The sequence below is a fragment of the Vipera ursinii genome (genome assembly GCF_947247035.1).
Source record: "Vipera ursinii genome assembly, chromosome: 1".
Lineage (NCBI taxonomy): Eukaryota > Metazoa > Chordata > Lepidosauria > Squamata > Viperidae > Vipera > Vipera ursinii.
The window spans coordinates 54,145,055-54,170,330 of NC_139512.1; the positions used below are offsets into that span (position 1 = coordinate 54,145,055).

At 38.5% G+C, this 25,276-nt stretch overlaps 1 protein-coding gene across 1 annotated transcript in view; it reads right to left on the reverse strand.

Annotated features, from left to right (window-relative positions):
• Positions 1-3,819: 3,819 nt before the first annotated feature.
• Positions 3,820-25,276, reverse strand: part of PAX9 (paired box 9) — a gene marked incomplete at its 3' end in the record, with an annotated part of 42,849 nt that continues 21,392 nt past the window's right edge. The window contains exon 4 of the mRNA XM_083350291.1: positions 3,820-4,074. Coding sequence (XP_083206417.1) covers positions 3,820-4,074 — 255 coding nt within the window. The remainder of the gene's footprint in view (positions 4,075-25,276) is intronic.

Genomic DNA, 25,276 nt, shown 5'->3' on the forward strand with positions numbered 1-25,276 from the left:
CAGGCCGTACTCAGCGTGTGGTCCTCAATGAAACTGCATCTACATGGAAGGAAGTATGTAATGGGGTGCCCCAGGGCTCTGTTCTAGGCCCAGTGCTCTTCAACATCTTCATCAATGATTTGGATGAGAGGATAGATGGGGAACTCATCAAATTTGCAGACAACACCAAGCTAGCAGGAATAGCCAATACTCCAGAAGATAGGCTTAAGATACAGAAGGATCTGGACAGACTCGAACACTGGGCACTATCTAACAAAATGAAATTCAATGGTGAAAAAAGTAAGGTTCTACATTTAGGCAGGAAAAATCAAATGCACAGGTATAGTATAGGTGGTACCTTGCTCAATAGTAGTAACTGTGAGAGAGATCTCGGAGTCCTAGTAGACAATCACTTAAATATGAGCCAGCAGTGTGCTGCAGCTGCCAAAAAAGCCAACACAGTGCTAGGCTGCATTAACAGAGGGATAGAATCAAGATCACGTGAAGTACTAATACCACTTTACAATGCCTTGGTAAGGACACACCTGGAATACTGCACCCAGTTTTGGTCACCACAATGTAAAAAAGATGTTGAGACTCTAGAAAGGGTACAGAGAAGAGCAACAAAGATGATTGGGGGACTGGAGGCTAAAACATATAGGGAACGGTTGCTAGAATTGGGTATGTGTAGTTTAATGAAGAGAAGGGTGAGGGGTGACATGATAGCAGTGTTCCAATATCTCAGGGGCTGCCACAAAGAAAAGGGAGTCAAGCTATTCTCGAAAGCACCTGAAAGCAGGACAAGAAGCAACGGATGGAAACTAATCAAGGAGAGAAGCAACCTAGAACTAAGGAGAAACTTCCTGACGGTTAGAACAATTAACCAGTGGAACAACCTGCCTCCAGAGGTGGTGAATGCTCCAACACTGGAAGTTTTTAAGAGGAGACTGGACAGCCATTTGTCTGAAATGGTATAGGGTTTCCTGCCTGATCAGGGGGTTGGACTAGATGACCTCCAAGGTCCCTTCCAACTTATTATTATTATTAAGTATTCTTCCAAATGAAGTCTGTAGCTTAAGGGATTGGTGAGCCTCAGGGTAACAGTGCTTTTATTTAATTAAGAATTCCACCAAAGGGCACCAGTTATTACAAGCAAGTGCACTTCCTTAGGTCCTTAAAAATAAACTGTACTTACTTTCTGGTCAATTGGTTCTAGCAGTACATAAAAACAAAACAGGAGCTTGATAATGGTTTACTGATACCAGTTACAGTTTGTGAATATTCTCTCTTCAATCTATGTCATGACTAAATGATTGCAGAAGGAAAATACCAAGTCTCAATATGACATCATACATTATTTCCCTTGAATTGCCTTAGAGGTAGAACTTTGTTGACTTTTTAAAATAGAAACATGATATTCTCAGAAAAGAGACAGGTTCTTATCTTATTCTCCCAGCAGTATGCTTATGTGTAATATGTCTAGGAAGAAAAGTAGATAATTTTATTAAGCATTCTTTCAAAATCTGTATTGAGCGACGTGTTTTTACATTATTGCACTAGACTTACAAAAGTACATAATATATTAATATTTAATCATGCTAGGAGATATGTCGATTTTCAAATCTTTCCTTCTCATGGTTATCTTCAACACACAATGGCAAGCTTGAGCAGGCTTTCCAAAACTATATTCACAACTTTATTATTGTCCAAGGAGAACAGACCATCTTGAAAAGGTTATACTGGGGGAAAAAAATATAAGAGCAATTGGGAATCCAAGTGACCATGAAAGGATGCTTGATAAAGGATACAGAAATGAAAAAGATGAATATTGTTAACATTATAAATAATATCTGTAGTACCACCACCAATATGTCTAGGAATGAAACATGCTTATGTACAATAATGTAAACTTTACCAAAAGCCTAGTTTTGTTTTACATTCAATAAAACAGGAATTGTAGACATTTTTTCTTCTTTTACTTTTTAAAATGGCAACATGGGGAGGAGGGCTGAGGCTGGAATTACTGAACTTAGGTAGGCAAAGAAATTACAGTACAATTTGCTTTCACAGTGGTTACTTGCATCATAATTCATCCATTTTCTGCCCAAGCGCCCAATAAAAGGAACTGGAGGTAAAACTCTTATTATGGATTCTGCAATTGGCTTATTAAAAATCTCTGCCCACAATTTCACAGTAAGAGACAGGATAACTTTCCATTTCATTTAGTTTTTCCCCCCATCCATGTCTCTTTCTTATCAGTGATGCTATTATGAATATAGGTGATTAAGTACCATATGGAAAATATTTTCTCTATACAATATATCCAGAAAACCAATCATTTTCAAATGCCACTGAAATAAATGGATTGATATACTAGTACGTAAACGTTGATCATAGGATGCTTCTGCTGAAGAAGAAAAAGGGGAATGTTAACTTTGCTGATTCTACCTGCTCCTATAATTTGTTCTATCTTTTGAAAGGCTGTGCCAAATGCTGGGAGACTCTACAGAACAGAGTAGAAAGGGTGATTGTGGCATAATTTGTGTTGCTTGTTTTTATTTATTATATTTATATTATTATTATTATTATTAGCAGCAGTTTCCATTGAACACTAGTGCCTTCCACAGACAAAAGGCATCCTTTCATTTGTGAAAGAGTGAAACAAACTTTCTGAATTCAACCCACTAAGAATATAGAGTTACAGGTAATCCTCATTCAGCAACTGCCTTGTTTAGAACTGTTCACTGTTACTACAGTGATAAAAAAAGGTGACTTTGGAACAAATTCTCACAATTATAACCTTTGCAGATCTGTAAAGCAAAGGAAAGTGGATCATAAACACAGTTGCAGTTTCATTTAACATCCACTTCACCTAAGAACCAAGTTGCCAGTCCCAAGTAGTCACTAAATGAGGACTACTTGTGCTCACTTTAGATTCTTTGCTAGAAAAACCAAATGCTTTTCATTAAATCCAACTGCTTTCAGGAGCTTTCATACTATGCTGCAGACAAAGACTTATCTAAACTTTGAACCATTAAGGCATATGACATCACCAAGAAGAGAAACAGCAAATTGCTTTGGAAATCCTTTCCCATTTTGGCAAACTCTGGGTGAGTTGGGAATGCAGTTCATGGAATTCCCACTGAATGTTCTGGAATTGCAATCCGAACACCATTGAGGGATGCTAAAGTGGGAAAAGCTTGACTAGTATGTCACCACTTAACATCAAAAAGAAAAACAGAATTCAGTTGACGAGTGGAAATGCAGATGATAGCCATGTCCATATTTACAAAGAGAAAATAAAAACATTACTGCCCTTGTGATCACAATAAAATACAGGATAAATAACAGAGCCATGTATTCATTTGGTTGTATAATTTGTTACTATAAAACACAAGCTGTTAGCCATAATTACTATTAATCTGTCCATACTTTTTTCCACAAGAACTATTTTTTGGTCCAGAAGTCAATTTCTATTTTATTGCATTTGTTGGATCTACTGAGTTTCTTTGACTGATTTCTCACAAATATGAAACAATTGCACATTTGAAAAAGTCCTGTTGCTTTAAAATAAATATGCGTGGTTTTACCAATGAAACAGTCACACAAGCCCTCTGAGGGTCGTCAAATCTTCTTTATGCAGAACAGTGCAAAGGGAGACAAACACATTCATCCCTTCCTTATGTTATTTACACTTACCAAACTGCAATTATTATTTGTTTTTTTAAGCACAAAATAGTTCCGGTTCATTGAGTCAGTCTGTGAAGAAGAATTAGGGGACAAAAGAAAGAACACTGGGCAGGACCGGTCCGGACCAGAAGTTCTGCCATATTTCCAATATCAGAGTGCAGAGGCAGCGATGGAGTGACTACCCTCTCTGGCCGCTTGCATGCCCTTGAAAGCCAGTGAAGCTGGAATATCACAGTTGTGGGGTGAAAGAGGAGTGCCCCCAGCATGCTGCCAGCCATGACTACCTACGTAACCAGAAGGAGCAGCACTGTATGCCATATAAGGGGACACCTGCGCTGCTGCGGGATAAGGTGCCATTGTTGGTGCAGAGACAAAACTTCCCACAGTTGGAAGGCAGCTTGGTGCCTGAAAAACAACAAAAAGAAAAGAGATGACCATTGTTGTTTGAAAAGAAAAGAAAAAAGAATTAAAAATCTAAAAAGTCTTCATTCATATAAGACCGATTTCAGATATGACATTTTCAGCTCTCCGAGGTAACACCGAAGAGCCAAGATACAAGTAAGGTAAAAACTTAAAGGCTCAAAGTTGGGGGGTGCTTTCAAGTTAGTCTTGGCTCCTGGCAATTGTCTGGACACGTCCTTGCAGTTTTCTTGGCAAGATTTCAGAAGAACTTTGCCACTGCCTTCTTCCCAGGATTGAGAGGGAGTGACTGGTCCAAGGTCACCTAGCGAGCTTCATGCCTAAAGTAGCTAAAGAACTCACCTAAAGAACTCACCTGCCTAAAGAACTCACATTCTTCCAAATTCGAACCCGGTGCCCTAACCACTTACACCAATGTGGCTCTCTAGGTTCATTAAGTATCCCCAAATGTAACTGGGTCAAAATTTTCATACCAGATTTAAAGAAAAAACCCAAAAAAAACACACCTTGTTAAGAGGCAAGGTTAATAGCTTCTACATGGCAGACCTTAAGGAATCTATATTGTTCCTTCAAACCCCTCAAAATCATCCCAGTTCTTCAAGTCTTCAGTGGTCCAATGAGGCCATTTTGCATTTGTTTTTTTAAACGTTCTTCTATGAGCTACAGATGAGGAACCTGTGTCCATAGATTACTAACCCCCTGATGTGAGAGAATGTCTTCTTTTTATTCTCTTTCACAAACTGAAATAAATACTTTCCGATAAATTAACTTTGTATCATACTTTTTTTTATTTCTGAAACTTCCTATGCAATCAACATATTATGTAGCGCTCTATCCAAGTAATTAAGGCATACCTACATCAGAACTTCCCACGCGAATTGCAGAATATCTCATCAAAACTAGCACAATTATTCTGGCAGCAACAGCTGGGTAATGGTGGCTATTATTCCCTTACCTTATTGTGCCAGGTTAAGGCCCTTTGTATGTTACAGAGCTTCTCCCTTGCCAATTCAACAGTTCTTTACTATGGGAAAATGGTTGCATTCCAGTACACAGTAGTGGGAAAGGCCAAAGGAAAAAAACTCAGTAACAATGCATCTCAGATTTTAAAATGTTTCTTTTCCAGATTCTTTTAACAAGGCATACCATACTCAAAGGCATCATTAGCATTGCTTGTGAAAACAATATAGGCCTGTGCTTTCAGATTTTCTCAAAGAATGGCCATAAAATTGCCCTCTGCCTTGCTCCTACAGAGTTCCATTTGACAAGCCACATTTCAATTAATGGGAGCTGAGCAAGAACACTGCCGAGCTCATTTCTTTGGAATTTGAGCTGGAGAACTTTCCAATTGCTTTTCTGCCTTCAGAACTGAGCGCTGCTGGAAAAAATTTCCAATAGCATGAAATTTAATCCCTATAAATATTAAGAGGTATATGCTGGAAAAAATAAAATATCCAGAGCAAAGACATGCAGAAACACACAACAACAACAAAATGGGGGTGGGGGGGCGGAATTAATCTCTGTACCATCCATTCAAGTGAGGATGCAGGCCATTTTGTAATGGTCTGAACAATGGACCTGCTTTGTTTAAATTAATTGCCATTCCTTGTGAATTCTACAAAAATATACCTAAGGCTGCTTCTTATACAAAGCTAGTGGAGATTGCTAAAACTCCAGCTCCTACCACTTGTTATTCTATCCAGCAAGTCTAACAAGCATCAATAATAGTCCTACACTTTTTGAATTCTCACCTCATGGGGTTTGAATAAAACAGACCCATTCAGTCACTGAGATGGTACCAGAACTACAGTTCTTCCTGCAGCTGCTGCCCCAAGCAGACTTTCAGTCCAAGGACTGCTCCTGAAGTTTTCTCTTAAGACAACAAAGCCTTGTTCCATTGGGCCTTTTTTTCAAAAGATGCCTGAATGACAGAAGTAGTTTGCTATGCAGGATATGTGGGTGCTTTATTAAAACTTACATGCACTTTGCTCCATCTAAATAATACTAAATCCCTCTATAATCACCAGGGCTGACATCTTGTGCCTGAGGCAAAGCAGAAAATGTTGCCCCCTCCCACCTCATTCAAAATGCAGAAGCAACTGTTTGTACCTTACTTCGGCTCTTGAATGTGAGAAAACACACACACACACACACACACAAACACAAACTCAGAGATGGAGGGTAGATCATAAGCACATATTCTCTCCCAGAGAGGGAATGGCTGAAGAGTTCTGAAAGAATGGCTGGAGGCCTCTTCTGCAATCCACAGCATCAGCCACCTCAGACAGTTGGGTCATTCTGCCAGACAAGAAGGTTGGATCTGGCAGTCACAACTTTGCTCTGCTTTGGACATACTTCATGGACACCCCGCCCCCCCTCCTTCTAACAAGCATGACCTCTAAAATGTTGCTAATGAAAGATATGAAGTGGGAGAAACAAATGATAAAAATGATCTACACACTGGCTTACATAGGGTATTAACCCAACATTTCATTCAAATGTCACTTTGGAAAATGGGCACGTGCCCTGGACATTTACATATTCACTTAAAGCAGATTCCATTTGATTCAATGGGACATACTCCCGAATAAACCGACTCCCATTAGAACAACACCACTAGTCAGGAAAAAAAATGAGCTATGCTTATAATTTGGTCTACATGGGTTAATAGAGGAGTTGAATCACATTTGTTCATGTGACAGTTTATACAAGAAGTACATTCATTTGTGAATGAAATGAAGGGGATTAAATTCCAGAACCCTATATATATATATATATATAGGGCCAATAATTCATCTAGAGAATTTCAGTTGAAGGAAATGAATACCAAAATTCAAAATCAGGAGTTGAGAGAACCCTGTGGTGTTTATGGGTTTTGAAGGTACTTAGAAGTCTTTTCTTAAGGGCTGGGTTTTCAGAAACATTTTTTTTTAAGTTCTGTAAATATTCTACCATAACTGAAGCCATTGTTTATAAAAGGAAACTGAATTATTGAAGATCTGTTAGTAGACGAATAGAATCTATAGTCTATCTAAGGAGTAAAATATCTAAGAAGCAAAATCCACAGGGGAGACACATTGAATTGTTTCAGCTGCTCAGAATTAATGCTTTATAGCAGTCCAAAGAAAGTGGAACTTCAGAAGAGAGAACAGTCTTCTCCTTTTTCATGGTTTGTCTGTTTAGCAAAATGCATTTTTACAATTTTGTTGTAGCTGACTCAACAGTTACGGCGCAAAGAGCCGGCCATGGGAGTTACCCCTCAATTATGCCAATTTAATCAAAGTAGAGAGAGGGCTCAAACCTGTAAACAGAATTAACATGAGTTAGGGTCCCCACCCATGCACATAAGCATTGTATTAGAGAAACTGAAGGAACATCTATGTTTCTGCTGAAAACTGGGAATGGCAACCTTTCTGGCCATAGATTTAATGTATATATTTATGTGTGGGGACCAAGATGGCACCAGTAGTTCAGCAACCAGTCACCAGATGCATTCATTGTTACTAATGTCATTGTGAATGCAGCAGGTGTGTCTGTTTCACAATTCTTAACACAAGGGTCTTACAGCGTAAAATACCATGTGAAACAACCGAGTGAGAAAAGATGGCAGGAAGATGAAATTAAAAATACATCCCAAATCAAGTGAGCTGTGCAAAGAGCCTTAGAGAATTAAATCAGATATTGCACAGAGGTTATCTAAGAGAGTCTTCTAGACATAGGAGTTGGAAGAAGTCCTAGCATCAGAAGTTGCTATGCTGGCCAAAAGGTAGGACCTTCCCGTTCCCTTGGGGTTATCCAGAATTATCAGCACCAATCTACCACTGCCACTCTTCCCTGCTCAGCCTTCAGATGTACTTAGGCAGCAGCAGAACATCTGGATGAAGGCAGTGGATTAAAGCTACTTTTAAAGCCACCATTTTCTACAGTTAGATACCTGATGTTAGGCATTACATTTTCAGAAATCTAACATAACAACACAATCATCTTTAGTATTCAGTGTTCTTGGGTATTATCCTAAGATGGGAGTCCTAGCAAGCCTTGGTGGAGCAGTGGGCTAATGCCTCCTTAAGTAACACCAGCTGCCTGCAATTAGTGCAGGTTCGCATCCTACCAGGCTCAAGGTTGACTTCCGAGGTAGGTAAAATGAGGACCCAGATTGTTGGGGGCAATAAGATGACTTTGTAATAATGCCGCTTGGGGGGGGGCGAAAGCCCTAATAAGCAGGCATATACATAGAATGAAGGCTACTGCTAAGCACATTTGATTTGTGCTTAGATTGTAAGCCACCCTGAGTCTTCGGAGAAGGGCGGGATATAAATGGGATTAAAAATAAATAAATAAATAAATCTCACAATAGAGCTATATTGCTACAGTAGAGATAGGACACAAATTGGAAAGTAGTGTTGTGGAACGTTATCTTTTAAAAAGACTGTACTCTGAATATATATGGGAATATTGTACTGAATGAAAAGATGAGGCATGGATTTTAACTCTGGAGTTCTTTTCCAATTTGGACCTAGCCACAGATTATTATTTTTTTAAATGTTCTGGAGAACAGGACATTTAGCTGTATTGTTTCAAGCTGCTAATCTGATTCCCAAAATAATGTTAAAATGTTCTTTTTGGCTAAAGAAGGAACAAGACTTAATTAAATCTGCATGTTTAGCTAAGTAATTAGTGGTTGGCAAGTATATCTCAAAGGCAGATATCTCTGTCTTATTGGATTTAACAGATCCTCCAGACTGGTTCTTATCCAAATGAAGGAAGGTTTCCCAGTTTAAGAGCCAAGAAAGAGAATGGCACACACTTTTTGAATACTAATCATTTTTTCTTTTCTCTTTTACTCATATTGACCTCATCCTTTCATCCCAGAAGTAGGAGGGTCTTTATTTTATTGGGCTAGGGTGAATCAGAGTTTCTCAAATGTTATTTTGTTTGTTGAGAGATCTCTAGTTGAGCTCCTAGAAGCATCAGCCATTCCTTTGCCAATTACATTTGGACACCCTGTATTTCTAACCAAGAAGAACAGATGATCCAAAACCCTGGAGCTTTTCCATCATTTTTTCCCCTCAGAAAAAGAATGAGCAACAGAAATTGGATGCTGACCAGATAAACAAATGTAAAATGCTGTCTCATGGAAGCCTCACTCATTCCAGCAATAATAAAGGTTCTGGATACCCATGAACAAAAGCTCCTACTCTTTTTCCACCAGAAAATTACGGTATTATTTTTTTTCTTCAATGGGACAAGTGCAAGACCAGCATCTTGGAGCAGTAAAGAGCTTTGCATCTCTATTGTAAAACTTTCAGTTTAGACTTTGTGCAAAATTGAGGGATGTGCTGCTAAACTAGGTGGATCCTAGTTAAATCTGTCTTCCTTCTTTTTCTACTTTTCTCTCCTTTCTACTATTGTAGTTTTGCTTCTTCTTCTACTAGATACTGTATTGTTTAAGAAAGGGAGAAATCAACTGTCCAAATTTTCCTCCTTCTCCCCAACACCCTTTTAAGATCCCTTTCTTTCTTTCTTTCTTTCTTTCTTTCTTTCTTTCTTTCTTTCTTTCTTTCTTTCTTTCTTTCTTCTTTCTTTCTTCTTTCTTTCTTTCTTTTTTCTTTCTTCTTTCTTTCTTTCTTTCTTTCTTTCTTTCTTTCTTCCTTCCTTCCTTCCTTTCTTATACTGTCTATAATTTCCAAACTTCTGACACCCCAACTTGCCTACAGCAACTCTTTCACAAATTATTCCTATCTACTATTATTCCTACTTCCAAACAGGCTGAGTAATCAAGAACATGCTACTTCAAGCACAATTTTAACCCTAGCCAAGTTGCACTCATGCCAGCTAAATTTCATTTATAAATGTTTTTGTTGTGGTCTGTACATTGTATCGATAACATTTATTTTTATGTCTCATTTAATCAACCTTTTACCCTATGTTGTATTTTGAATTAGACTTTCCTTAACAAAAACCATAGGATTTGTTGCATTTTTGCTATTCTTCAAAGAAATCACTTGAACACTTGATTAAACACATTTAATGTGCATCTGTTAATAGAAACATTTTACTTTGAAAAAGCTTATATTTATATCTCTCCATGTTAATTCATGAAGGTACACTTTTTCGAATCTCGTCTTTGAATCACCATCCTGGATTACATCTGGTAATTCCAAAATCAGCCCCTGTACCACTGACTGCAAAGATCAAAAAATTATTTCTAAGGAAAAGGAGCAAACAATCAGTTTTAATGAGCATTAAGCCTCCAGCACCTCTCCAGAGATGCCAGATTGTAGAGAGCATAGACAATGAAGGACAGAAAGAAGAACTGCTACCAATGCTACAATCAGAATAGAATAGAGCTGGAAGGGACCTTCGGTGTCTTCTAGTCCAGCCCCCTGCTCAAGTTGGAGAACCTATAACATCTCAGACAGGTAATTGTCTAGCCTCATCTTAAAAATCTCCAGTGATGGAGTGCCCACGATTTCTGAAGGCAAGCTGTTCCGTTGGTTGGTTGTCCTCACTGTCAGGAAGTTTCTCCTTAATTCCAGGGTGCTTCTATCTTTGATCAGTTTCCAACCATTGTTTCTCGTCCTGCCTTCTGGTGCTTTGGAGAATAATTTGACCCCCTCTTCTTTGTGGCAGCCCCTCAAATACTGGAATACTGCTATCATGTCACCCCTATTTCTTCTTTTCTTTAGATTAGCCAAATCCAAGTCCCACAGCCATTATTTGTATGTTTTAGTCTCCAGGCCTTTGATCATCTTAGTTGCTCTTCTCTGATTTTTTTCCAAACTCTCAAAATCTTTTTTATGATATGGTGACCAAAATTGGCCAGGTGTAGTCTTACTAAGGTTTTATAAAGCGGATACAAGCCCAGGCCCAGCCTGGGCCCAAAAACTAACTTGAGAAAACATTCCAGACAACCACTGCCTAATTCACACATGTATAAAGTGAGACAGAAAAAGTTTGGGTCAGTCACTCTCTTTCAGCCCAATTCACCTCAAAGGGTTGTTGCTGGAGGGGAAACAGGAGGAGAAAGGAGCATTAGTTATGTTCAGTGCTTTTTTTTGTAAAAGAAAAAGGTGCCAGAACTCACACATGTCATACAACCCGCCTTGCATACCCTACAAGTTTCCATCCAAAAAAGGTGCCGGAACTCCGTTCTGAGCGTTCTATGAGAAAAAAAGCCCTGGTTATGTTCATTACCTTGAGTTATTTATTAAAAAAAAACCACTAAAGACTTTGAAGATTCTGTTACTATAGCTATTATAATAAAAGTAATCTTGTCCTACATAGAAACATAGAAAACTGAGGGTAGAAAAAGACCTAGAGGTCTATCATGTCTGCCCTTTGAGTTTATTTGTTATTTTCTTTTTAATTTATTTACTTATTATTTTTACTTATTTTTTATTTTATTCATTTTTATTTTATTTTTTATTTTTGACAGATGATAGACATTTGTTTTATCCCAAGTGTGCTTAAAATCTGTTACTGATGACTGACCCACTACTTCCGCTGGAAGTAATGAAGTAGTACTTTCTAACAATACTTTTGAACTTCCCTCCTGTCAGTTTCACGTTATGCCCCCATGTTCTTGATTTTTGCTTAATATTGAAAATTCTACCTTCTAGAACATTATTCACACCATTAATATATTTAAAGGTTTCAGTCATGTCAGCCATTTCCTTTCTGCCCTTCAGGCTGTACATATTCAGTTCCTCCAATCTCTCCTGGTAGGTTTGGTCCCTCAGACCTTTCACTATTTTTGTTGCCCCTCTCTGGACTCACTCAATCTTATCAATATATTTTTTTAAGTGAAGTCCCCAGAACTGGACCCAGTATTCCAATTAAAACCCTATATAGCAGGATTAGGACCTCCTTTTTCCTGCCGATGAACCCTCTAGAGATGTAGCTCAGAATTTTGTTTGCCTTCACGGTTGCCTGGCTACACTGTTTGCTCATTTTGCAACCATCTGCTATGGGCACCCCTAAATCTTTTTCTTCTGTTGTTCTATATAACACTGCACTCCCCCCACCAATATTTATTTAATTGGATTTGTATACCGCCCTTTCCCGAAGGACTCAGGGCGGTTAACAGGGTAATTAAAACAAGAAATACAAAAATTAAAAACAATTAAAAAGATTATAACAGTCCCTGAAAAAGTAAAAACCCCCAATTAAAATTAGAATTAAAATTAAAATATGTTGTACTGTATCCCCTGTTGGAGGATTCTTTTTCCTTAAGTGGATGTTCTTACATTTAGAAACGTCGAACTCGAGTTTCCACACTTTTTACCAATTTTCCAGCAAGGCCAAATTATTTTCCACGTTATGAATACCCCCAGGAATGTGAATTCTATTACACACATTTGTGTCATCTGCAAAAAAGAAAAACCTTATCCTAGCTATCTTTCTGTGATATTACAAACACATTGAACAGAACAGGACCTAGGACTGAGCCTTGTGGTAGACTACTTGTGGAAGCAAGTATCATCATCAAGGAAAAGAAAGTAGAGTCATTACAGAAAAGAGACTTCTAAATGTTGGAGATTGATGGTAGATGGATTGTCACAAGGCAAAATATGTCAAGTTTCAGGAACAAGGAAGCAGATGCTACAGAAGGTTCTAGGCTAAAAACAAGAATCTGATGTACATCCAAAGGTGGAGAGGAGACCTGTTTGGAGGTTTCAAAATATTCAAAATATACTATTTCATAGTATAAGAGTGACACAAATAAGATGTCTTCCATTTGCCCCGATTCATGTTTAGTAAAGAACATATTTCTTAAAGAAAGTATTGATGATTGCTGTACACAAATAAGTTTTCCATTCTGTGAACACTGTTCATAGATAAAATGTCAGGAATTGGATCCTTGGAATATTTCCTGTTAGAGTTGTGCTTTGTGGCATAATCTATATGCAAAAGGCATAATCTATACGCAAAAGTTTTCAGCCTGTCCCTGCATAGAAAAAAGCAGCATCCAAACTGGACAAAGGTATTTCCACCTTGCAGTCATGTATGCCATGCAGATTGGAGTGGGCAGGGTTGTTTGGACTCAAACTGAACAACAGTGAATCTCCATGGAGACTCTCAGTCCTCCAGGTCATGGTTGTCCCAAAGGTGATTTTTCAAAAGGCAACTGTGACTTTTTTCTCCTTGAAGACATTTTGCTTCTCATCTAAGGAGCTTCTTCAGTTGGAGCCTATACCAGTGGTGGCGAACCTATGGCACACATGCCAGAGGTGGCACTCAGAGCCCTCTTTGTGGGCACACGTGCCATGCCCTGGAGTTGGCAGCCGTCCCTCTTCAACCAGCCGTCCAAGGTCCCATGTGGCCAGATGCATTCCGGCACGGCTGGTTTCCCTCCCCCTGTCCCATCCCTCCAGGCCTCGCATGCTGCCCTTTTCCCAGGAACAACCCACTGCATCACCTCCTCAGCTGTCAGCCAGCTGTCCAGCTCAGAAGTGGCTTGTCTGAACTGCTGGCGGTGGGCTACAGAGCCCCAGAATGTGCTGGTCGAGGAGCTGGCTGCTGACAGACACCGTCAGCCACCATATGCTTGCTGGCCTCTGTGTGCGGGGACCGATGGTGTCAAGCAGCAGCTGCCCCTGCCTTGCCTTGCCCCGCGACAATGGTACCCCCGCCTCGCCTCACCCTGCAGGATGAGCCTCCTGCCCACCGCCCCTCCTGCTAGAGACCTCCTGGATCTCCCCCAACTCTGCCCGGCTCCCACAGGTGTCCCTCCCCATGAGCAACATCGAGGTGACCACGCCCACCTTGTCCACACCCACCCACTCTGCCATGACCAACACACCCATGCCCACCCAGTGGACCATGCCCACACGGTACCCAGCAATAAATAAGTGGGGTTTGGGTTGCAGTTTGGGCACTCGGTCTCTAAAAGGTTCTCCATCACTGGCCTATACCATTTAGTCAGAACTGAAGAAGCTTCTTGGCTGAGAAGTGAAATGTCTTCAAGGAAAAACAAAGTCCAGTTGCCTTTTGAAAAAACACCTTTGGATGAACAATAGTGAAGAGTTTTAAGCCTTCATAAACTGTCATAGGCAAAAAGACACATATACGTGACTCTTGTCAATGCCAATCTGGGCAGAAATGAAGGTAGAAAACAAGCAGATGCATTTGCTTAAGGAAAACTATATATTTGTGTGTATTTGCCAAAATTCAGGACTGGATTACATTAAAATAAGCATTTTTTAAAATGTTTCCTTCATTAAAATACTCTGTGACTGTCAGTTCATATGTTGCTTGCACGAATAAAGAAGGTAAGGTTTGGTTTCATTTGCAATTAGTTGAGACCAAAGCATAGCGTGGCTGCACTATATGGCCTGTTAATGGGCTGGTTAAGCAATGCTCACCCAAACATGGAAAGCTGAAGAGCTGAGCACCTCCTGGCAAAGTATAAGGCCAGGTTCCATGGGAGAAAAAGAATGCTGGCAGAAGGTGAGGAAAATAGAGAGAAAAATAAATCCATGATGCTATTTTTCTTAGTAAAGAAGAAACTCCTGGTCTGTAAATCCTGACTCAGCACAACACTACAACTCTATGGTCATGTATATGAAAAAAACAAAGACAGAAAGTAGATTTAGTATAAGAGGGTGGGGATGACATTCAAGCAGCTATTAACATTTCTGGAAATCCCCAAATTTGTCCAAATTTATTTAACTTTAATTGACTGCACTATATTGATGGATCTACTGTCTTTGGCAATGCTTAAGACTGAACTACCATTTGACGTTTTATGTATAAGCTAAACACAGAATAATTTGTATATTGAAGCTGTCCAGAAATTAAATTGTGTACTGGGAAGTCCCAGATGCAAAGACAAATAAACAACTCTTCAATTTAATCTACTATCTCTCAAATGCACATACCAACAAGAACATTGGGCAAATTTAATTTACAGGAATATTATATAACATGCACAGACACGGTTGCTGATATAGGAATCATTATATTTTTATAATCAGCATTCTCCATCTTAGCAACTGCAAATTTATTGCACTGTGTCTCCTATCACCCCCTGGGAAAATAACAGTTGTAGACTAAAGCCTCTGAACCTCAGGATGGACATGGGCACTAAAGAGCAGTTATGTTTACAAAAGGAAACATTTCTGATTTTAGCCAATTTCTCCCTCCAGATGCCTGCTTATATTCTCTAAAACAGGCTGCATTAACAGAGGGATAGAATCAAGATCATGTGAAGTACTAATACCACTTTACAATGCCTTGGTAAGGCCACACCTGGAATACTGCATCCAGTTTTGGTCACCACGATGTAAAAAAGATGTCGAGACTCTAGAAAGAGTACAGAGAAGAGCAACAAAGATGATTGGGGGACTGGAGGCTAAAACATATAAGGAACGGTTGCTGGAGTTGGGTATGTGTAGTTTAATGAAGAGAAGGACTAGGGGTGACATGATAGCAGTGTTCCAATATCTCAGGGATTGCCACAAAGAAAAGGGAGTCAAACTATTCTCCAAAGTGCCTGAAAGCAGGACAAGAAGCAACAGATGGAAACTAATCAAGGAGAGAAGCAACCTAGAACTAAGGAGAAATTTACTGACATTTAGAACAATTAACCAGTGGAACAACCTGCCTCCAGAAGTGGTGAATGCTCCAACACTAGAGGTTTTTAAGAAGAGACTGGACAGCCATTTGTCTGAAATGGTATAGGGTTTCCTGCCTGATCAGGGGGTTGGACTAGATGACCTCCAAGGTCCCTTCCAAATTATTATTATTATTATTATTATTATTATTATTATTATTATTATTATTATTATTATTATTATTATTAATCACATTCAGGGTTTCTGTGGAATGGTCCACAGCCCTCAGAAACTGTGTACTAGAATGAGGAAGCAGAAAAGCTCTGTTGAACATACAGAAGCATTAGTGGGCATTAAGATTTAATGGACTGTCTTTTTTATCATACTCAGATTCTGTTTTAAGCACAACCACTTTTCTCTCGCCCCAGCTTCATATGACCCACCAATATATTTCACAACACTCACATTTGACCCTTGACCTACAGAAGCTCATCCACGCATGAAATAAATCATCCAATTTTGTGGCTCCTACTGGCTTTCCATGCTCAGCTATACTTCAAAGTCTGTTAACTTCACACACTGTACCTGGATATCATCCCCCAAGGAAGAATTTTCAACTGGGACATATTTCAGTACTGAAATGTTGTTTTATCTTATTGGCCATTAGTTTTCAATACATTATTTATTGGTCTGGTATTACAGTCCTTCTGCAAACCAACCACATGTTTGAAACCTTCAGCTCAGCAGATTGTCAAAACATGACCCTAACAGACTAAACCCTTTGTAAAACAGCTAGAAAAGTTGCCTGTTTGTCTAAGGCTCACAGCACTATTGGTACATATTTATATTTTTGACAGAATGAACTTCAAAAAAGGGCTGCTGGAATTGGGTATGTCTAGTTTAATGAAGAGAAGGACGAGGGGGGACATGATAGCAGTGTTCCAATATCTCAGGGGCTGCCACAAAGAGGAGGGACTCAAGCTATTCTCCAAAGCGCCCAAAGGCAGGACAAGAAGCAATGGATGGAAACTAATCAAGGAGAGAAGCAACCTAGAACTAAGGAGAAACTTCCTGACAGTTAAAACAATTAATCGGTGGAACAACCTGCCTCCAGAAGCTGTGAATGCTCCAACACTGGAAGTTTTTAAGAAGAGACTGGACAGCCATTTGTCCGAAATGGTATAGGGTTTCCTGCCTGAGCAGGGGGTTGGACGCGTTGGACTAGATGACCTACAAGATCCCTTCCAACTTAATGTGCAATCAGCCCAGGTTCGAATCTCAGAAGGGTGTGGCTGACTGATGAGAACAAATAATTTTGAAATAGCTATATCAGTCTTCCTTTAATTCTTTGTTAGCAATCCAAAAAATTTACGCAAATAATGATTGTCACAGTTGCGACTACCGCCTGTGGACGGCCTGAGTTTGGGCTGATACAGGCAAAAAGATTTGGCCCGTATTTGGGCTGGCAAGGTGTTCAAAATAATATATATATATATATATATATATATATATATATATATATATATATATATATATATATATATATATATATATATATATATATTATACCCATACACACACATATATATGTATATGTATATTTGTGTTTGTGTGTGTGTGTGTGTGTGTGTGTATATATATATATATATATATATATATATATATATATATATATATATATGGATCCTTGGTTTTTCGGGTTTTTCCCCGCGTAGAACTAAAGGTATAGGCGCAACGTTTCGATGGAATCCCATCCGTCATCATCAGGCTTTAGCTTCCTTCTTCTGAAGAAGGAAGCTAAAGCCTGATGATGACGGATGGGATTCCGTCGAAACGTTGCACCTACACCTTTAGTTCTACGCGGGGAAAAACCCGAAAAACCAAGGATCCACATACAGGCACCCGCGAAAACCTCAGAAAACATATATATATATATATATATATATATATATATATATATATATATATATATATATATATATATATATATATATATATATATATATATATATAAATATAAATATATATATATATATCAGTATAAAGCAGACATATTTCACAGGATTGAGCATGCCACTTCGGTTTGCTTTACTGAATGGTAAATTGGATGATTTGATGTTATTCAGACCAATTTTTACAGTCCCAGGAGAAGACTTAATATATTGCCCAATTCAGCTTGATCAACCTACAAATAATGAACATCTTATTCGTGGATGTGAGTTTTTTAGAGTAGAGATACATTTAACACAGGTAGCTTCTTTTAAAAAAAGGTTGGGGTGATATCTTCTCTTCCTTTTCCAGAAGCAAACTCCATTGATTTAAAAACTAGATTTATTAATAAATAGTTAGCATTGGAGAATTTGCCTGAATTCTACCATCTCTGCCCACTATTGGTTTTGCATCCAGTGTTAGAGAGTACAAACATTTACAGAGGCATGTGGTCAAAGGAAATTAATTGGGTTCTTTTTCTAAGCAAATTTTATTTGCCTAAGAACTTGAAAAAGATAATAATGAAAAAAATCCATCCTCAGGTCCACTACCTCAATTAGGTAGCATGAAAATGGCAACATGAGGAGCTATGAAAAGACAGGCATATTCAATGTTCAGAAAAAACACAAAACCCCACAGAGACTGACTGGTATGATGGCTTTCAATAACCAAACAGAAGGATCACTGTTACAGCAGCAATTTTTTTGCAGCTGACATTTCTTTGGCCTTTAAGTCAAATCATAAATCTGCATCTTTGCCTTTTAGACAAGGTTGTGCAGCATTTTTCAAACTGAGGACATTTCTTGGCTTCATAATCATAGGCCAGAGGCTGCACTCTCAAAAGTAACTGTGGCCAAGAAAATAATATTTGTTCTTTTAAATGTATTTCAAATTAATTAAATTTGATTGACACTGTTACTCTCTACTAATGTTTTCCCTCAGTTACATTAAATATTGCAAAATTTGTGCTTTGACACCATGCATATTCCTCTAATTATCCACCTTTTCTATTAAGGAAAAAAAACAAGGAACAAATCTTGATTGTCCAATTAGGAAAAAATAGACAAAAATAGCAATAGCAATAGCACTTAGACTTATATACTGCTCCATAGTGTATAGCATTTTACAACATCAGCATATTGCCCCCAACAATCTGGGTCCTCATTTTACCAACCTCAGAAGGATGGAAGGCTGAGTCAGCTTTGAGCTGTTCAGGATTGAATTCCTGGCAGTGGGCAGAGTTAGCCTGCAATACTACATTCTAACCACTGCACCATCACTACAATATATTTGTAGTGTCACATTAATATGAACCAGAGTTAGAATGATCTATGTATCCCAGTATACATCTTTTAAGATTGGCATGATTTCATTATATATGGTAGAGTAGGAAAACCCAAAGTAGTCCAGATGTATCCTCATTTTTTTCTTCCATGATTCTGCCTGGACTGAACAAACGTAGCAGAGATATAAGATTACATTAAAATAACAAATAGATTTCTTAAAGCAACAGCTTCTCTTTTTTCCATGTATGTGAAACATTTTCCTAAAGTTTTCCTAAATCATATGAGTCCAGGCAAGTGGTGAAACTGCACAGATAACACAAGATTAATATAATGACAATACTTTTGTGAGCTGTGTGGCCATTTAAGTTGAAATCAATCAATCAAATCCAATATGTTTGTAAAATATTGGGTAAAGGAGTGGTCTATATATCTACTCTATCATTTAGCAATTTAGTTTCTAGTTAATACTTATTTTTTTAAGAACTTAAACGAATATTGAGAATAGTTATATCCTATCTGAGAATCTAATCAGAAATCCAGATAATCAGTATTGCCTCACTACATTCATAATGATATCAAGCTGTGACCTAATAACTTTTAATATAATTCATAGTTTGCAATTTGAACTTATTGTTTTTACTTGGATGCTGAATCTCTGTAATATGGAAGAAAGGACTTCTTCCATGATTGCTTCCCTTTTAATATTTGTATTTATTGTTTTATTGTTGTTAGCCACCCTGAGTCCTTCAGCAGATAGGGTGGCATATAAGTCCCATAATTAAATTAAATTAAATTAAATTAAATTAAATTAAATTAAATTAAATGCAGGAAAGCAGAAAGGGCTTTTTTAAATAAAAAAACCCAGGTTTTGGAGTCCCCGCCCCTTTCTGATAAACTGTGGGCTTCTGCTGAGAATTCAGGACAAGGAAGTACATTTTTACATTGTGCAGAGTTTAATTGTTAAATTAGCATCCACAAAATATTTTAAGCTTCACCAGCTCTTTAAAGTAACACTAATAAAACTAAAAACAGAGCTATTATTTATTTTATTGCATTTTTTTTCCTCTACAATTTTTTTTTTTTGCTCTATGACTAAGGATGCTAATTATTGAATTTGTGTTTGGGAATTAAGCAAACAGGACTTGAAATAAATTCTATGATCTTTCCTCTACTTCAGTTCCTAAAGTATCACATAAGATTTAAGAGATCTATAGGTGACTTAAAGCTGCTTCGTTTACAGCTTTTTTTACAACTCTTCTCTAGCTTTTGTTTTCCCAGTCATGCACTTTTTTAAAATATTTCATATCCCTAATTCTGGAGGCTTCAACAATCAACAAAACAAGCCTCTAAAATATCACGGTCCCTGATTCTCATCAATTTTGCTGGCAATGTTTTGCTCTTTTCTTCCACATTCTAATACCATCCACAGTAGTTGAGAAGCTATTAAGAAGAAACCTTTGACTTTCTTCATTTTCAAGAAAAAGAACTGCTTGGCTTTTAAGATATAGATGAAAGCTGGTCAACAAATAAAGAAGAGCACTGAATTAGATTTGAATATTTTGTGCATTGGTTGTCACATTTCAGAAAAATGAAGGTTTCACCATGACATAGAGTCTTAGAGTTTACTGCTACTGCCAAAACTGCAGCCAAGCAGATAGAGATGCCATCACATTATCACTTACAACCTGCACACCAAGCTACAAATTCAGTATTCTCTGTTCAGAAGAAACTTGGGGTCACTTTGAAACGAATGCTTTTGAGATGGTCAAAAAATAGTTGAAACACTATTTTTAATGTATGTATGCATGCATGTATGCATGCATGTATGTATGTATGTATGTATGTATGTATGTATTATTTTAAAACTAATGTCTCTAGGCATTGTTTCTCACAAGATCAAAATGAAAAGATGACTGCCACTGAGAATTATTTTTTGTAATTATTTAAATTTATATGGCTACCCATCTTAAGCAACTCTAAGCAGCTTACAACAACCATAAAACTAATTAATAAAACAATCATAAAAGCAATAAACAAAAACCCCATAATCAACCCCCTTGGGATGCCTCACAGCAGGTTCAGCTACCCTCCTTCCATGCCTTTCAGTCATACAATCCCAGATTCTAAGTAAAAAGTCAGCCTTCCGAAAGACAGAACAATTAACCAGTGGAACAACCTGCCTCCAGAAGCTGTGAATGCTCCAACACTGGAGCAACACTTTTAAGAAGAGACTGGACAGCAATTTGTCTGAAATGGTATAGGGTTTCCTGCCTGAACAGGAGGTTGGACTAGATGACCTCCAAGGTCCCTTCCAAATTATTATTAGTATTAGTATTAGTATTAGTATTAGTATTAGTATTAGTATTAGTATTAGTATTAGTATTATTAATGATTGCACAGTCAGCCAGATGTTCAGACTGGATTTGACATTTTTGTCTACCTATCGAGTCCTTACAAAGGACCTGGGATAGGCAGATGTGCATGCTTGAATTGATGGTATTACAGATATTGTCGCAGGATGGAAACAGTTCCTAGTAAGGCCGCCTTTCTATTATTATTATTATTATTATTATTATTATTATTATTATTATTATTATTATTATCATCATCATCATCATCATCATCATCATCATCATCAGGGCTCTTTTTCTCATAGAACGCCCAGAACAGAGTTCCGGCACCTTTTTTGGATGGAACCTTGTAGGGTAGGCAAGGCAGGTTGTATGACATGTGTGAGTCCCGGCACCTTTTTCTTTTACAAAAAAAGCACTGATTAATATCATCATCATGGTGATGATGATGATGATGACGATGACTAGAAAGGTGGGGGCTTGTCAAATCACTGGTGGGAGGTTGTTTCACAAGGTAAAGGCCTGCTTCTAAAGTCCCACCTGATGGCAAGATTTCAGGGAGCGTGCCCCTCCTATCTGATCTAGTAAGACAGGCAGATATTCTTGGGGAAAGACACTCCTACAAATAGCCAGGTGCTGTGCCATGTAGGGCTTTTAAGGTATTAACCCGCAACTTGAATTGCAGAACCTTTGACTATATGGACAGTCACTTTTCTTTTTTCTGAACAGTCTCTGAAAATCACACTATGTAATCAAAAATTGCTTTCAAAACCAATTTCTCAAAACACAGAGCAGAAGCCAAGTGTCCCTACTCTTGGAGAAGGCTTCAATAACCCCTGCACACACAAAAAAAACCCACAATCCACCCCATATTAGAGTGAAATTATTTTTAAATCCCTGTTCTTGTCACACACCAAAGGTGCCAATATGTGTATGTATGTATGTATATATATATATATATATATATATATATATGTGTGTGTGTGTGTGTGTGTGTGTGTGTGTGTGTGTGTGTGTGTGTGTGTGTTAATTCAATTCAAAAATAGTTCACTGACTATAAGTCAGAACTTATTTAGGAATGACAGATTGGCTAATTTTGAGATTTCCTTATATCACTCTCCTAAGATTATTAGCTGCTTTTAGACCATTAAATTTTAATGCCATTTCACCAGAGGCAATTTCTTTGCATTACAATCCTTCAGGAAAGCTCTGAGTTGATTCCTCGTGGAATTTCCTTTTTTAGAGAGGAACCAAGAAACAAAAACAAAACCCTGATGTCCAGTAAATGAACTCAGTAGCAGTCATCTGCTCTATTCTGGAATACTTATAAAAGAAATTGTTTTAGCTAGATCTTGCTCTGAAAGAGTAACTTCTGATTGAGTTCTTATATACATTTTGTACTCTGGATTCCATAAAAAATATTTATGCCTCAGTATGTAGTAAGACGATTGTGTGAAGATTCTAGCTTTCCTTTTAGGAGAAAAATCAAGTAACGCTGGATTGTTAGCTTATCAATATAGTCTGTTCCCAGACACAGCACTGAGAAGAAGCTCGTGCTTTTATCCAATCATTTCAGACCATTTGGGTTAGAAAAATTAATTCTTTGCCTCTGAGCTCACCGCTGCTGCCAGTCAGAGTTGACAATATTTAGTCTTAGAAATGCTGTAAAGCAGCTTCCTACATTCCCAAGGTATGGAAAAGAGCACTGCCAATCAGCGTGTATTATTTGTTATATCCTCAGTGGAGGGCTGAATCTAAGCAGAGGCCAAAATCATCCCACAGGCATGTCTGGCAAACTAGATCGTGTTTCATTGTTTTTTGCTTGCATTGTTTTATTATGTTGGGTTTTATATAACTGTCGTGAGCCGCCCAGAGTTGTGGTTTTTAGATGGGTGGCCGTAAAAGTCTTTCAAATAAACAAAATAAATGCAGAGAGGTGAACCTGCTCCAAAGTTCAGTGATCTTGAAGTTCTATCACTCAGAAAGAGGCTGCAAATAGAGCCTCTCTAAGGCAGGGGTCCCCAACCTATGAGCCTCAGCCCACTACTGGGCCGTGTCCTATTGGCCACCGGGCCACGGGACAGGTTGGCCAGTGCATGCACACACGTGTGCGCACTCACCCCCACTTGCGCTAGTGCCTGCGGACCCGTTTCCGCATGCACATGTGTGCAAATTTCTCAGGGGTTCCCTTTCCCTCTGGGCTGCCAGCATGGAAAGTTTGGTGACCTCTGCTCTAAGGTACTCTGTGCTCAGAAAGAGGTTGGGAGAAATCAGGTTGGGAGAAACCATTTCTGCCGATAAAGGAGAATATTTGTAGCTCAGAGTTGAAATGAGGGCACTGATGATATCACCTAGTTTGGGTAATGAAATGTCTGCAAGAAAATGAACAAGCTCAGAGAGCACCAAGGACCCACACACACACATACACACACACACACACACACACCATTCCTAGCTTACTTCTGGGCTGAGTAGGAAAGGCATTCCTACTGTATAGGCAGAAGGAGAAAAGGATGGATTACTGTATTAGTGGAAACATGGAGAAGACAAAGCAAGGAGATCTGCACCTAAACTTCCATAAGCCAGATGTAAAAAGTATCCATGCAGCCTCCACTTCCAGCTCTTCCCCTGTATTATGGAAGTCAGTCACCTATGCTATCATGATGAAAGGTTCTAAAACGGTGCTTCTGAATGTTGGCTGGGATGTTCTGGGAGCTGAAGCCCATACATTTTCAAGTTGACAAAATTGGGAAACATTGTTCTAAATTATAAAAACTAGCCTTTCCTAAACCGAATGCCTTTCAGATGTTGACTTCAACACTGAAGTCAATTTTTAGCAATGACCAAGCCATTTTGGAATTCATATATCCGGAGAATACTCAGGCTGAGGAAAGATGATAGATACAGGTAACATTTGTATATAAGCAAATGCTGGTTTGCTGCATATAAAATATTTTTAAAAGTATTACTGGTGCATGCTGGCAAGGTAAAATAGAATGTTACAAGATCAGATGCTGCTGATAGCTTTTCAATAGTCCTACAACCAAGGAGGATGCAGACAAGTGTTTCCTTCTCAGAATAACAGAGCTGGAAGGGACCTTGTAGGTCATCTAGTCCAACCCCATGCTCAAGCAGGAGATATTACACCATTTCTGACAAGTGGCTGTCCAATCTCTTCTTGAAAGTCTCCAGTGATGAAGCACCCACAACTTCTGAGGGCGAGCTGTTCCATTGCTTGATTGTTCTCACTGTCAGAAAATTTCCCCTTATTTCTAGGTTGAAACTCTCCTTGATCAGTTTCCAACCATTGTTCCTTGTCTGGCCTTCAGGTGCTTTGGAAAATAGGTTGTCCCTCTCCTCTCTGTGACAGCCCCTCAAATATTGGAACACTGCTATCATGTCATCCCTGGTCCTTCAGTACCTAGCCATGCCCAGTTCTTGCAATCATTATTCATATGTTTTTGCCTCCAGTTCCCTAATCATCTTTATTTTTCTTCTCTGCACTCTTTCTAGAGTCTCAACATCTTTTTTTATAGTGTGGTGACCAGAACTGTAGTATTCCAGATGTGGCTTTACTAAGGCTTTATAGAGTGGTACTAGTATCTCATGTGATCTTGATTCTGTCCATTTGTTAATGCAACTTAGGATTGCATTGGCTTTTTTGGCTGCTGCTGCACACTGCTGGCTCATATTTAACCGATTGTCCGCTAGGACTCCAAGATCCCTCTCACAGTTACTGCTATTAATCCAGGTTTCACCTAATCTGTACATGTACTTTTGGTTTTTCTTGCCTAAGTGTAATTTGATGACTCATGGACTTCAACACCCAGAATTCCTGAGTCAAGGTTGCCTAACCCTGATCTAGGGTGCTGGCTATTCCTGCCAGTTTAGTGTCACCTGCAGATTTGATGAATTCCCCTTCTATTCCCTCATCTAAGTCATTTATGAAAATATTGAAGAGTACTGGGCCTAAGACATAACCTTGTGGTAGCCCTCCATATAG